The sequence below is a fragment of the Lepidochelys kempii genome, chromosome 10 (assembly GCF_965140265.1).
Source record: "Lepidochelys kempii isolate rLepKem1 chromosome 10, rLepKem1.hap2, whole genome shotgun sequence".
Lineage (NCBI taxonomy): Eukaryota > Metazoa > Chordata > Testudines > Cheloniidae > Lepidochelys > Lepidochelys kempii.
The window spans coordinates 20,457,977-20,472,034 of NC_133265.1; the positions used below are offsets into that span (position 1 = coordinate 20,457,977).

A 14,058-nucleotide genomic window follows, 5' to 3' on the forward strand; every position below is an offset into this window, starting at 1 on the left:
TTAGGAAGTGGGGGGGGGGAATGGGAACAGGGAAATTGGAATATGTTTTGCTAAAGGGGGAAATGGGAACAGGGAATGGGGGTAAGGAAATTGGAATCATGTTTGGCTAAGGGCAGGAATGGGAACAGGTACACAGGTGTAAGGCTCTGTGGTGTCAGAGCTGGGAAGGGGGACATTAAGGAAGGAAACTGGAATCATGCTTGCTGGAAGTTCACCCCAATAAACATTGAATTGTTTGCACCTTTGGACTTTGGGTATTGTTGCTCTCTGTTCATGCAAGAAGGACCAGGGAAGTAAGTAGGTGAAGGAATAAGCCCCCTAACAATTGTAAGTTAACTGTGATTAATGAACAGCCTGAGTCGCTTCAGATTAGAAAAAAGGGCCTGCTATTGAAAGTGTGACATATTTTCCTTGATCACAAGGACCAGTAAAGGAGGGGGAACCTGACCCGATCAAGCAGACATTGTCCCAGAGGTGAGCTAGTATCCACAGCATGTTTATCATTGACCAGCCTCCCTCTATCATGAGAGCATCAACAAAAGCTGTATTTACATCATCTTTACTATCCTCTTTTCTCTCCCTTCTGTGTTGTTAAAAGGAGATAACTCTTGTTTAGAGCATCCACTTAGCTAAATAAAGCATTGAACTGATTTTTTAGTATAGGCAAAGGAAATAATACAGCCTGGGGATTGACACAAAGAAATATAGCAATGACCAAGTTAGAAAAAGGTTTATTTACATGTCACCTAGCCCCACTGCTACTGGTAGGAAACACTGATAGGCAATTATAAACCTTGGTGAAGACAGCTCCCTATGCTCAGGCTTTCTTTTAATCAAGCTGTTTTCTCTGATTTATAGTAATTTTTTTCTTTTTAAGCAAAGCAAATACGTTTAATCAGTTCACTTCATAGGCTAAAGCAATAATATAACTGACAGCGTTCAGGCTGATTGTGGGACTTTCATTTTCTTAGGAATCTGTTTTGGTGTTTTGGGAGCTTTCTTGGCTGATTTTACAAGCTTGCCCCCATGAGGTGTCACAAAGGATTTTGCTGCTGTTTTTTTGGGAGTCTTTTTCAGCTCCTTATCCTTTACTACTTCCTTTGGGATCCCGGGCTTCTTGGGTTGTTTCTGTTGAGCTGGTGTTGGCAAATCTGTCTCATTTTCAGCCAATTTCAGTTTCGTTTTTGGAGTCTCCGGAGCCAACGATGTCTTTCTCTTACCAAGTGGTGTCTTAAGTTTTCTGATCATATTTACACTTTTTTCTGGAGTCTGATTTGGTTCAGTTTTCTGTATTTAGGACATAGGGAAAAAAGTGTCATCTTACAACAAAGGACACATCGTAATTGTTTTGCAAGACAAGATTGATAAAAACATTAGCACTAAAGATCAGTGCCATCTACTGAATAGAATATTCTCTGCTCTAACTCAATTAGTCATATTTCAGGTAGGCTGTGCAAGGGTAAATATAAACCAACTCAATCACAAAAGGGTCCAAGAAAAAATATTTTCACTGATACTGTACAGAAAGAGAACAGACTTAAGGAAAACATACTGAGTGGTTGAAAGGTTGTGCTGACTATTTTTCATTTTAGAACAACTTTGTAACTTATGTTCATTCATTTTCTCTCCATTGGATATTTAAGACAGACTTGCTAGAAACGTCTGCAAACTGAGCATGGTTAACTTGATAGTTTTGAAGAAATTTTAATTATATGATCCTGAGTATTTCCATTCCTAGTAATGACTTGATCAGTATGAAGAGTCCACCAAGGCTTTCAATTTTTAATAGCCTTCGGTTCTCCTATTTTGTTGCTATCAGAAACGTAAATTATATGTATTACTCCACAAAAGATCTGGCGTTACCTCTCCCCTAAATAGTGACCTCCACTCGGGCAAAAGGAGACACATTTAAAGAGATTTATTTGATTCATAACTTGTCTCAAAGCTGTTTTATTTCAAAAGTGAGAGTAAGGGAATGAATTGCAATCAGGCAGCTATGATTATCTATGGCAACCAGTCCATTTCCAACATACTGATGTAAAACAGTTTGATGAAATGGTACATAAGACACACATGGGCAGAATATCCATTTACAGAGTGCATAGTTTTCGTCTTTTCAAATAGCAGACATGTGGAAAATGAGCTGACCAATCTAATTAAGATTTTAGACACCTGGAGTGCAAACAGCAGATAAAATTTCACTCCAGAAGCCATTGTTCTCTCTAAGAGAGAACCTATTATTTGTGCTAGTCAGAAATGCTATTGTTAAAATAAATAAATAAATAAATAACTTCCTGTCTGTCTGTAAGTGGCTTGTAAAAAAAATCCCAAGAGAAAAGAATCCCTTGCTCTTGTGATATCCCCAGGAATACATGTTGCACTGCAAGTGTATTAAAACATACTGCCCTGCAAGCATTAGGTTAGACATACCAATGATTTAACTTGCTCACTGTTTCCATTAGCCTGTCTCAAGCCTTTTCTTTGCTAAAGGTAGACTTCGTCCACATTCAAAATCTTCATTAAGTTAAAGCTAAACTCTAGATTTTACAAACTTGTTCTTAAATAGAATTAGCTCCTTCCCAGCTATACTGACTTCTGTTTGAATAGGAACAAGTTGTGGAATTTCTCCATCATCCTCATCTGGTTCTGTGACTGCCAAGGTTTCTGCTTTTCTCTTTTGTTCCATCTCAAGGTCTTTGGCAGTAGCATTGTTCTTCTTTTCAGCTGTCACTTTGGCCTTAGTTGAAGTCTGTTCTGTAGCTGACTTCGGTTTTCTTTTCTTTCCTTTCTTTTTCTTACAGGAAGAATCAAAACATCTTCAGTTACACATCACCCCTCCACCACAGTCCAACGCAATATTACAAATATACTGATCTATTTTACTACAAAGGCAAGAATGAGTAGTTCACTATTGCAGAACTTCTGAAACTGAAGATCTTGAAAGAGTGTTAACTTTTAAACGAACACTAATTACAATCCTTCGGTAACAGCAATTTTATAAGCAATGTTACCATGCATCTTGCTATTCAGCAGTTCAGATTTGGCAACAGGCGAGGAGGAAACAATGCCGAGTTTTACTTTTAGAGAACTTGCTAAAGGCATTGTAATCCTGTATGAATGACATACATGGACTAATATATATTGTATTACTATAGATAAATTACATGGTTTAGTGGATTATTATTATATCTACATTTTAAAAAATTCTTCCTCCTCCCTGTATAGAAGTTATGCTGACATCAAAATTGACAAGTTCAAAGTGTAGAGCTGTGAGCAATTAAGCAAAAATCAACTATTTTAAGTACAGGGAAATCAACTGTAGAATTCAATGTAACAAAATAGCTGACACTCTTAAATTGATGAAACAACATCCAAATAAGACAAAAAAATTAAAATAACCCAAACTTTTTAGAGTCTATTACCCAAACAATATTGAAGTCATAGTTCAGCTGATGAGTAATTGATGCATCCTCCTGAGCTGTGCATGAATTTAATTAATACGATTAAGTATTTATTTTCATCTTTTGTATTTTCCTTATAAAAATAACTGAAGCTGCATAACCTGGCTGGTCCATGAAGACGACCAGATCTCAAGTTAGAAATAAGGATATAGAAAAGTGAGGGAATCCCATCCTCTACCAGTTTAAGGGAGGAGACTAGCAACACTATAGGATTACATTTTCAACTTGCCACTACTTCAAGTAGAAACAGTGGTTTCCTATTACCATGCACTGTTGTAAAAGCATGCAGTCATGCTAACAAGTGCTGGGTGAGAACAGTTCAACATCACTTGTGTACTGCTGCCTGTGTACTGCACCTACATGTCTGGCAAATATCCCCAATGCCAATGTTAAACTTACATGCCAAACACTTTATTCCATAAAGGTAACCATATAGCCAGTTATAGCACCACCTTATGGAAAGTTATTCTGTAAAGAAGTTAGTAGGAAGTTTTTACCTGTACTCCCTTTTGATGGAGAGATGGCTGCTTGTCAAGCTCATCTAAATTGCAGATGTATGAATTGAAGATTGGGAGAGCCACAGATTTCAGTGTTTTGAGGTGAAGAACTTTAATATTTTTCCAATTCTGCAATAATTAAGAAGAGTAAATATAAACAAAGAAATGCTTAAATCAAGTCCACTTCACATTCTAATTTAATCATGTGATAGTACCTTTGGCAACTTATTGGAAATCACCTCAGAAGCAACAGTGACATTTTCTAATAACTCATCAGCTTTCATTCCAGTGTGACCTACACGTGCTGTACTGAAAGAAAAGAGAGGTGTGCTGTTTATCCTACAGTAAAACAGACCTTCTGACTGAACCACTTGCTTTTAGGCATATCAAAAAATTGACTATGAGTACTGTCTATTCACAATGATCTTAATTAAAAAAAAAAGAATGCTAAACTTCACAGGGAAATAAGATCTATTGTAACTACTATTTTATACTAGCCTTTTCAGTATTTGGACACTTGTTTTTAGTTTTTGTTTTGCAAGATGCTGTTAAATCTTTAAAGAATACATATATTTGTAGCAGGAACTAATCATGCCTAAAGAAGTTATAGAAGTCTTTAAAAATAAAATAAACCAAGGTGGGGAAATCTTAAGAAAAAGATACTTCAATTCGTAAAAACAAGTTGTTGTCTCTCAACAGTCATAAGGGTAAAGTTTTCAAAACCAAGTGACTTAGTTTCCTAAGGCCTGTTGACTTTCAATGGGATCTAAGCTCGCGAGTCCATTAGGAGCTTTTGAAAATTTTACCCATAAATCTTCAAGCTACCTATGTACATCATTAGAATAGCTAATAAGTGTTATTCCCATCATAAAATAAAGATTTAAAATACAAAAAAGAGGATTGTGTATTAATATGGCAGTTATCACTGATTTACAGAAACAAGACCTCGTACAATAGAGTGTCCTAGTAAACTGATTTGTTATTAATGGTAGTAAATAAACCTATGCAATCTATTAGGCCACATAAAAATTCAGCAGGATGGGAGATTAACACTAATGTTTTAATGCATTGTGATGATTAGGGCTATGATGTCGTCATCTCCTTTTTTTTTTCTTTCTACAGTTACAGTGAAGAGGTCAAAAGGCTATCTCCTTGTCAAAGTTTCTATTAAAAAAAACAAACCCCAGTCTCTCTGTATAAACCAAAGTCCACTGCAAGTACTGTGCATTTTGGTGAACCTGTACCTCACTTTATTCAAAGTCCTACTAGAGGGAAAGTAAATAATTTAGTATTGTATCCTGACAGTACTGTTAGGATCACAATACTATCCTTCAAGTGAAGCACAAGCTAAAAATCGATACTTACTAACAACACCCCTTGTTGGTAACTGGAAGTATAGTTCCCTGGATATGTTTGTTTAGTTCCTTAGCTAGATTCTTGGCTTTCAGGTTTACAGATAAAGGTGCCCTAAAAACAGAAAAGGAAAAGAAAAACAATTCACTAAGAACAATTCAGCTTCCCAGGACAATATGGTATAAACATGCATTAGCTACAGACTTACTTTTTGCTTTGATAAAAGTGTTTCCCTATATGTGAGGGCAAAAGCCTTCTAATTCGATCATCGGCCAGGAAGAGGTTAAATCTGTTCAGGAGACGACGCTTTGCTTCAAATGGTTTGTATTCTTTTTTGAGAGTTTTATATGAGATGATCTGTAATGTGAAAGTAATGTTAGGATTAAACTCCCTTGCAAGAATGAATGGAATACTTCTACGCTTATATACAACTGAATGGCATGACTGCCAATCCATTAAGACTTCCACATTAAAATGCACTCTGTTGTCTTCTCTACTTTATTTAAAATAGTGACATGTTATTTATACAAATAAGACCAACTGAAGAATGCACAATGCTTTTTTAGTTTAGAAAAAACAGGTAATAGCTTTCTTTTTAAAAAAAATCAAAACAATACAGATGTTAGATATCAATAAAAAAAATATAACCATCAAATGGTAGCTGAAGTACATATGGTCACACGTAATCAATCCAAAACTACCCATTTCAAAAAACAAATTTAGACTGCTTTTTATTCCTAATAGGACATAGGAGCCAACACAGCTGAGAATGGGAGAACTGTGAATTGTTTCAGCTTGTGTAAACAAACTCTGCTTAACAATTCACACGTCAAACACTATATAAGTTTGTGTAGTAAATAAACATGTTAAAGAGTATTCAATTTTCTATTTATGAAAGATTATCTTATTTAAGTCATATGACAGTTAATGTTGAAACCAGACTGGCAGACACTGAAAAAAGGTTTCTAAAAATGCTTTAAAAACTATTTTCAAATTATTGTAAACTAAGAGCATGTTGAAAATGAAGCAAAAGAAGCTATTAATTAATAAGTGTGCTCTGATATATTTTGCTTGCATAATACCGAAAGCAATGACAATTTTACTCATTTGGGTAAATTTTGAAGTTTTGAAAGTTTGATAAGTTGGAGAAATTTGATTAGAAGTCCTAAATTTTGAACCATCTGAATTAAGTTAATATTTTGCATTAGAAATCACACACCTGTTTTTCTTCTTTTGAAGTTTTAAGGAGAAAAAGACAAGACATTATTGTCCCATATCATATTCCAATGTCTTCCTTACCTGGCTGATACTTGTGATCCCATTCTGGATCAACAGTTTCTTGTACAAGTTTTCGGTCTGTTCTGCAGATAATTCAGGTTCATCTTTTGTGAAGAGGCAAACTTCAGATGTTTCTGGTCGAATACCGTGAGGAAGTGGTCTATAACAAGAGGGTTAGAAAGGGGGGGAAGCATTCAGAGAAGGAATACAAATCTCCCTTTCCAAAGTTAGGCCTAGAGAGAAGTTCAAAATCACTAGAGTTATGAGTAGTGCAGAAAGACCTTAGGTCCCAATCCTTCAGTGACTTAGGCCTGCTCTATACTACAGTTTTACATCAGCATAGCTACATCTGCCCGAGAGAAGTAGCTATACCAACCTTACCCTGGTATAGACCGCACTAGGTTGATGTAAGAATTCTTTCCGTTGACCTAGCTACTGCCTCTAAGGCAGGTGTATTACCTACAGTGATGGGAGAATTCCTCTCATTGGTGTAGATGGTGTCTACACTGAAGCACTGCATCTGTAGCATTTTAAATGTAGACATACCCTCACATGCTTAAGTACTGAGTAATCCCACATACCCCATTAGGACTACTAAAAAAGTATAAAGATAAGGATATGTTGAAGTCTTTGATGGACTGGGGTGATTAGTAGATAGATCCGTAACTTCTCATGCAGCATCACTGTGGCTCAAAATAAGATTTGGGTCTCACATCTACTAATCAATGGCACAAAAGAAAGTAGGAATCTTTTAGCGATTTATAATAGCACTGAAAAAACATTTAGTGTTATTTCCTGAACTGAGAAGAATGCTTAAAAACAGATACCAACTGCTCAGAAACCAAGAGGACTGGTGTACTAGATACAGAGATTATAGGCCTAAATCTTGTTTTATTAATAACTAATTTGTAACTAATCTAAATGACTTCAAGTGAGTAAAGTATGAAGGATCTGATCCTTTATATATCTGACTCATATATCAGATATGATGGAAACTGCCATGCATGCTCAGTCAGTGCTCCAAACTTTTGATGCTACTGACAATTATTGAAACCAATAAAATGATTTTTTAAAACATGGTGGTCTTGGGGGGATACCAGCAATGAATGTAAGTTCAGTCCACTGCATGCCACAGCAGATGAAAAGTATTTATTATGGAATACAGAAAATCAGAGCCTTTGAGGAAAAACAGAAGTATAAGAATTCTTACATTTTGATAACTTGTTCTTGTGGTGGGATTTTCCATACTGTCACCATTAAGTATACATTCTCGTTCTCATTCAAAAGCAGTTCATCTGTGTTATCTTTGGTCTTTGTGTATGCAAGCAAGGCCTGCACGGCCTTTTTAACCTGGAAGGGTAGAGAAACAGCAACAAGGTAAATTAATGTTAAGGCCGGCCCTGAGTTCTCCTATTAGCGTCAATCAAAGTGAGTTATTGGCAGACACAGGCTCTATGGTTAGGACTGCCTGGCAGGCCATGTGCTCTCTCCCCTCACCAGAAGGGAGATCCAGCTTTACAGGTAAAATGTGTTCAGTTTGCCTGCACTGATGTTCCCCCTAGATATAGCACAAGTCACTGCGGAACTGCTTCTACCCCAGGGACGCGGTTCCAAGCCCTGTCGCCTCCCGCACCCCATGCATCGACCCCTGATACAGCAACAGCCGAAGCCGTGCGAGCGCGGAGCCCCAACCTCCCTCTCGTCCCCAGCGCCCAGGCGGAGTGCCAGGGGAGGGCTCAGGCGGAGGAGCTGCCCGGCCACCCGCGTTAGAGGGCTCAGGATCTGCTCGGCACAAGGCCCCGAGCCCGCCCGCCGTGAACAATCTTTGCAGCGATTCCGTCCTCCGCGACACGCGAGTCAAGCCGCGCTTGGCCGAACAGCCGCTGGTACCTGTGCGCGATCCAGCTTCTGGCCCGGCGCCGCCATGCTCCCGAGTCCCCACAACGGACCGACACGTGTGTGGAGGTCCGACGGTCCCTGCGCGCGCGCACGCGCAGACCCATCTGCGCGGCGCCCCGTGATGACGTAAACAGCGACCGCCAGTTCTGGGCGGTGCGCTGACTGACTGAGTCTTTTTGCTTGGCGCTCCTCAGAGGAGAGGAGAGGAGGGGAGGGGAGGGGAGGGGAGGTCTGAGGGAGGGAGCTGCCCAGCGGGGTGGTCTGAGGGGAGGGAGGGAGCTGTTGGCATGGTGGGGGCGGAAGGGAGCTGCGGGCACGCGTGGGGGAGGAGATCGCTCTGAGGAGGGAGGGAGCTGCGGGCACGGGTGGGGGAGGAGATCGCGCTGAGGGGGGGAGGGAGCTGCGGGCACGCGTGGGGGGAGGAGATCGCGCTGAGGGAGGAGGGAGCTGTGGGCACGCGTGGGGGGAGGAGATCGCTCTGAGGGAGGAGGGAGCTGTGGGCACGCGTGGGGGAGGAGATCGCGCTGAGGGGGGGAGGGAGCTGTGGGCACGCGTGGGGGGAGGAGATCGCGCTGAGGGAGGAGGGAGCTGTGGGCACGCGTGGGGGAGGAGATCGCGCTGAGGGGGGGAGGGAGCTGCGGGCACGGGTGGGGGAGGAGATCGCTCTGAGGGAGGAGGGAGCTGTGGGCACGCGTGGGGGGAGGAGATCGCGCTGAGGGAGGAGGGAGCTGTGGGCACGCGTGGGGGAGGAGATCGCGCTGAGGGGGGGAGGGAGCTGCGGGCACGGGTGGGGGAGGAGATCGCTCTGAGGGAGAAGGGAGCTGCGGGCACGCGTGGGGGGAGGAGATCGCGCTGAGGGGGGGAGGAGCTGCGGGCACGGGTGGGGGAGGAGATCGCTCTGAGGGGGGAGGGAGCTGCGGGCACGCGTGGGGGAGGAGATCGCTCTGAGCGGGGGAGGGAGCTGCGGGCACGCGTGGGGGAGGAGATCGCTCTGAGGGGGGAGGGAGCTGCGGGCACGGGTGGGGGAGGAGATCGCTCTGAGGCGGGGAGGGAGCTGCGGGCACGGGTGGGGGAGGAGATCGCTCTGAGGCGGGGAGGGAGCTGCGGGCACGGGTGGGGGAGGAGATCGCTCTGAGGCGGGGAGGGAGCTGTGGGCACGCGTGGGGGGAGGAGATCGCTCTGAGGGAGGAGGGAGCTGTGGGCACGCGTGGGGGAGGAGATCGCTCTGAGGGGGGAGGAGCTGCGGGCACGCATGGGGGAGGAGATCGCTCTGAGGGAGGAGGCAGCTGTGGGCACGCATGGGGGAGGAGATCGCTCTGAGGGCACGCATGGGGGAGGAGATCGCTCTGAGGGGGGGAGGGAGCTGTGGGCACGCGTGGGGGAGGAGATCGCTCTGAGGGAGGAGGGAGCTGTGGGCACGTGTGGGGGAGGAGATCGCTCTGAGGGAGGAGGGAGCTGTGGGCACGGGTGGGGGAGGAGATCGCTCTGAGGGGGGGAGGAGCTGCGGGCACGGGTGGGGGAGGAGATCGCTCTGAGGGAGGAGGGAGCTGTGGGCACGCGTGGGGGAGGAGATCGCTCTGAGGCGGGGAGGGAGCTGTGGGCACGTGTGCGGGAGGAGATCGCTCTGAGGCGGGGAGGGAGCTGTGGGCACGCGTGGGGGAGGAGATCGCTCTGAGGGAGGAGGGAGCTGTGGGCACGCGTGGGGGGAGGAGATCACTCTGAGGGAGGAGGCAGCTGTGGGCACGCGTGGGGGGAGGAGATCGCTCTGAGGGAGGAGGCAGCTGTGGGCACGCGTGGGGGGAGGAGATCGCGCTGAGGCGGGGAGGGAGCTGCAGGCACGCGGGGTGGAGATCGCGCTGACGGGGGAGGGAGCTGTGGGCATGGGGGCGGAAGGGAGCTGCGGGCACGGGTTGGGGAGGAGATCGCTCTGAGGGGCACGGCAGGGGGAGATCGCTCTAAGGGGGGACGAAGCTCCGTGGGGGGAGATCGCTCTGAGCCGGGGAGGGAGCTGCGGGTACCGGAGGAGATTGCTTAGGGGTGGTACGGAGTTGCGGGGGAGGAGATTGCTTTGAGGCGGGCAGGGCCGAGGGGGATGGGAGGACTCCGAGGATGGGAGGGAGCTGCGGGCACAGCGTGGGGGGGAGTACTGAGGGGGGTGGGAGCTATGGGCACACAGGGAGGTGTGAAGGTGCGGGGGAGGAGCTGAGGGCATAGGGAGAGTGCAGGGTCCAAATGGGGAGGGAGCTGTGGGCACAGGGAAAGGGCGCTCTGATGGGGAAGGGGCTGCAGGTACAGGGAGGATGGTTGCTGGCGGCGGGGAGGAGTTGTTGGCGTAGGAAGCGGGGTGGGCGCCGAATAGGAGGGAGCTCCAGGTACAGGGAGAGTAGGGATCCAGGAAGGGAGGGGCTATGTGCCCAGGGAGACTGGGGATACAAGGAAGGGAAAGGAGCTGTGGAAACAAGGGGGATGGGGGTCCGGTGGGGGCATCTGTCATGACCCTGGCTTCCTACCATAATAGCATCAGGGCAGCTCTACCAGTAGCTGTTTAGTGATGGGAAATTTCTAAATGAAAGTCTAGTATGCTGCAGGGTTCAGCTGTTTTTACTTGCAGTTTTGACCAGGTTCGCATGACGCAGTAGTAGAAATACCAGAGCCCTGTCTATGATAATGGCTCAGCCACACTGCAGCTGTAGTGTTGCTGGCAGTTGCTATACAGTGGAGTCACATCTTACGCGTAGGTTAAGTTCTAAAGTCAGCGCATAAGGCGAAAATCGCGTATAGTCAAAATTACCCTTGAAAATCCCTTAAATTGCCCATAAAGTACAGTATGCTGTACATGGTTTTGTGTCTACAACCCTGTACAGTAATATATATATAAATGTATAATGTATACAGTAATGTACAGTGTATAATAAAGAGTACATATGCAAAATATAATTTTACAGTACTGTATTTTTAATTACAGGGGGTACTTACAGGGGGTCATGAGGGCTTGATGTTGATCCAGGTGACGGAGAGCTTGGATGATGGAGAGCGAGTCATAGACGAAGTGGTTGGCTTTGGTTCAGCTCGAGAAGTTGATTGTGTAGGCTCATCCGCTGCTAGTTGTTTTTCCTTGAAAAACATGGTGATCGACAAGGGTCACTGTTGTCTCTTGAACTGCTCAAACGTTTCTTGATACGGTCTCAAATCATTCATAATACTACGTGTGATTTTGAGGCTTTGTTCCATAGAGGGATCATATTCAGAAATTATTCAAGTGTTTCGCTGCTTGGAACACTTCAGCAAATTTATGAAGATTCCAACTTGCTGGCTCTTCCTGTTCATTATCATCATCTTCATCTTCTGTAGATGATTTTATCAGTTCCTCTAACTCTTCGTTAGTCAATGTTTCTCTATGGCCTTCAATTAATTCTTCAATTTCTTCCTCAAGGATGTTGACGAAGCCATCACCACCCATTTGCCTGGCCAGCTGAACAATGCGTTTCACTTCTTTGTCAATGGTTGGGAAACCCTTAAAATCATTCACACATTCTTTCCATAGGTTTCGCCAACATGCATTGACTGTTTCAGACTTGATTGCATCCATTGCCTGTTTAATATAAGTGATGCAATCGGCAATGATGAAGGACTTCCAGCACTCCATCACATTAAGATAGGGATGAGCATCCATAGTGCTACGTATCCGTGAGAACGTAAGCCTCATGTACGTGGCCTCGAAATAGCGAATCACGCCTTGTTTGAGAGGATGGAGATGGTATGGGGGGGGGAAGAAAGACGACTTCAGTGTTGTTATGTGCAAACCGGAGTACAGCAGGGTGGCCAGGAGCATTGTCTACGAGCAGCAACACTTTAAAGTCAAGTCCTTTCTCTTCGAGGTACTGCTTGAGCTCTGGAATGAAACACTTTTGGAACCAATTCGGAAATAATGCTGCCCTCACCCAAGCCCTTTTATTTGATTGTCAGAATACAGGCAGGAGATTTTTGTTCTTGCCTTTTAGGGCATGGGGATTTGCAGCCCTGTAGAGCAAGGCTGGATTTATTAAATGCCCAGCTGCATTGCCACAAATCACAGTCACACGGTCTTTAGCTGCTTTGACGCCAGGGGCTTATCTTTCTGATTTCGAAGTGTAAGTGCGGTTGGGCATTTTTTTTCCAGAAGAGCCCACTCTCATCAGCATTAAAAACTTGTTCCAGAAGATAGCCCTTTTCTTCTATGATTTTCTGTAATTGTTCGGGGTAGGCTTTTGCTGCCTCTTCATTGGCAGATGCAACTTCACCAGTAGTCTGCACGTTTTTGAGGTTGAAGCAGTTCCTAAAACTCTTAAGCCAACATTGGCTGGCTTTGAATTCCTTCTCATCGGAAGGCTGTCCCTCTTCGGCGGGAGGTTTGAACAGCGCGTAGAGGCTAAGAGCCTTTTCTCGCAAAGTGTTGCCATTGATAGGCACACGTTTACGGTTCATGTCTTCCAGCTATAAATTTAATGCTTTTTCAGTCTTCACTGAAGTCTTATCATGCACCTGGCTCGTCACCTTAGCAGTTATTGGAGCACTTGATGCCGCGGCTTGACAAATTTATCTCTCTCGAATCTTGATGGCACGGATGCTAGATTCGTTGTGGCCATATTTTATGCGCCACGTTGGAGACCGACATACTGTCTCTCAATAAATCCAACACAGGCAGTTTTTCCTCCAGCGTTGGAACAGATTGCTGTTTCTTCAGTTGAGCATCAGATGAAGTAGTTGGCTTGTGTTTAGGGGCCATGTTGTACGAAAAATATGTACAGTATCTTTAAACACTAGAATCACACTCAGCATGGCGAGTTGTTCACACTATGAGAGGCACACGAGAACTGAGACTGACTGAGGGAACAGCAAATTCACATCTCACGCTCACTCTGGGGCATAAGCTCATTGAGTGGAAGGGTGGGCGGAATCGCCCACATTATTTACAGGTATCTTGTTGTTTTTCTTTTTTTTTGCCGAGCACATATAGTTGAATTTGCAAAAGTTTGCATGTATGATGCGACTCACCTGTAGTTGCATATGTAGACAAAGCCAGACTCACCAGTGTCAATTTGCCCAAAACAAATACTCAGGAATAAAATCTAGCAGGCCTGACACCTGGTTTCCTACTCTGAGCACTAGATTTAAACTTTGATGTGTGTATATTCAGGCATCCTATCATGGGGGCATTCTTTCTTAATGAGTTCCCCTATTATTTAGGGCTGTTGATTAATCACAGTTAACTCACACAATTAACTCAAAAAAATTAATCGTGATTAATCGCAGTTTTAATCACACTGTTGCAAAATAGAATACCAATTTAAATTTATGAAATATTTTTGGATGTTTTGTTACATTTTCAAATATATTGATTTCAGTTACAACATAGAATACAAAGTGTACAGTACTCACTTTATATTATTTTTATTACAAATATTTGCACTGTAGAAATAAACAAAAGACCAGTATTTTTCAATTCACCTCATACAAGTACTGTAGTGCAATCTCTTTATCATGAAAGTGCAACTTACAAATGTAGATTTTTTTTTTTTTGTTACAGAACT

At 44.1% G+C, this 14,058-nt stretch overlaps 1 protein-coding gene across 2 annotated transcripts; it reads right to left on the reverse strand.

Annotated features, from left to right (window-relative positions):
* Positions 1-715: 715 nt before the first annotated feature.
* Positions 716-8,612, reverse strand: RSL1D1 (ribosomal L1 domain containing 1). 2 transcript variants are annotated; one of them, XM_073362366.1, is made up of 9 exons: positions 8,480-8,612; positions 7,800-7,939; positions 6,611-6,749; positions 5,520-5,668; positions 5,324-5,425; positions 4,198-4,267; positions 3,959-4,087; positions 2,594-2,794; positions 716-1,287 (listed from the first exon to the last, which is right to left on the reverse strand). In XM_073362366.1, the coding sequence occupies exons 1-9, from the start codon at positions 8,513-8,515 to the stop codon at positions 940-942; spliced, it is 1,314 nt and encodes a 437-aa protein (XP_073218467.1). In that variant the 5' UTR covers positions 8,516-8,612; the 3' UTR covers positions 716-939. The 2 variants fall into 2 exon arrangements, with proteins under 2 accessions (XP_073218467.1, XP_073218466.1); XM_073362365.1 differs by having other exon boundaries at positions 4,174-4,267.
* Between the last annotated feature and the right edge of the window lie 5,446 nt (positions 8,613-14,058).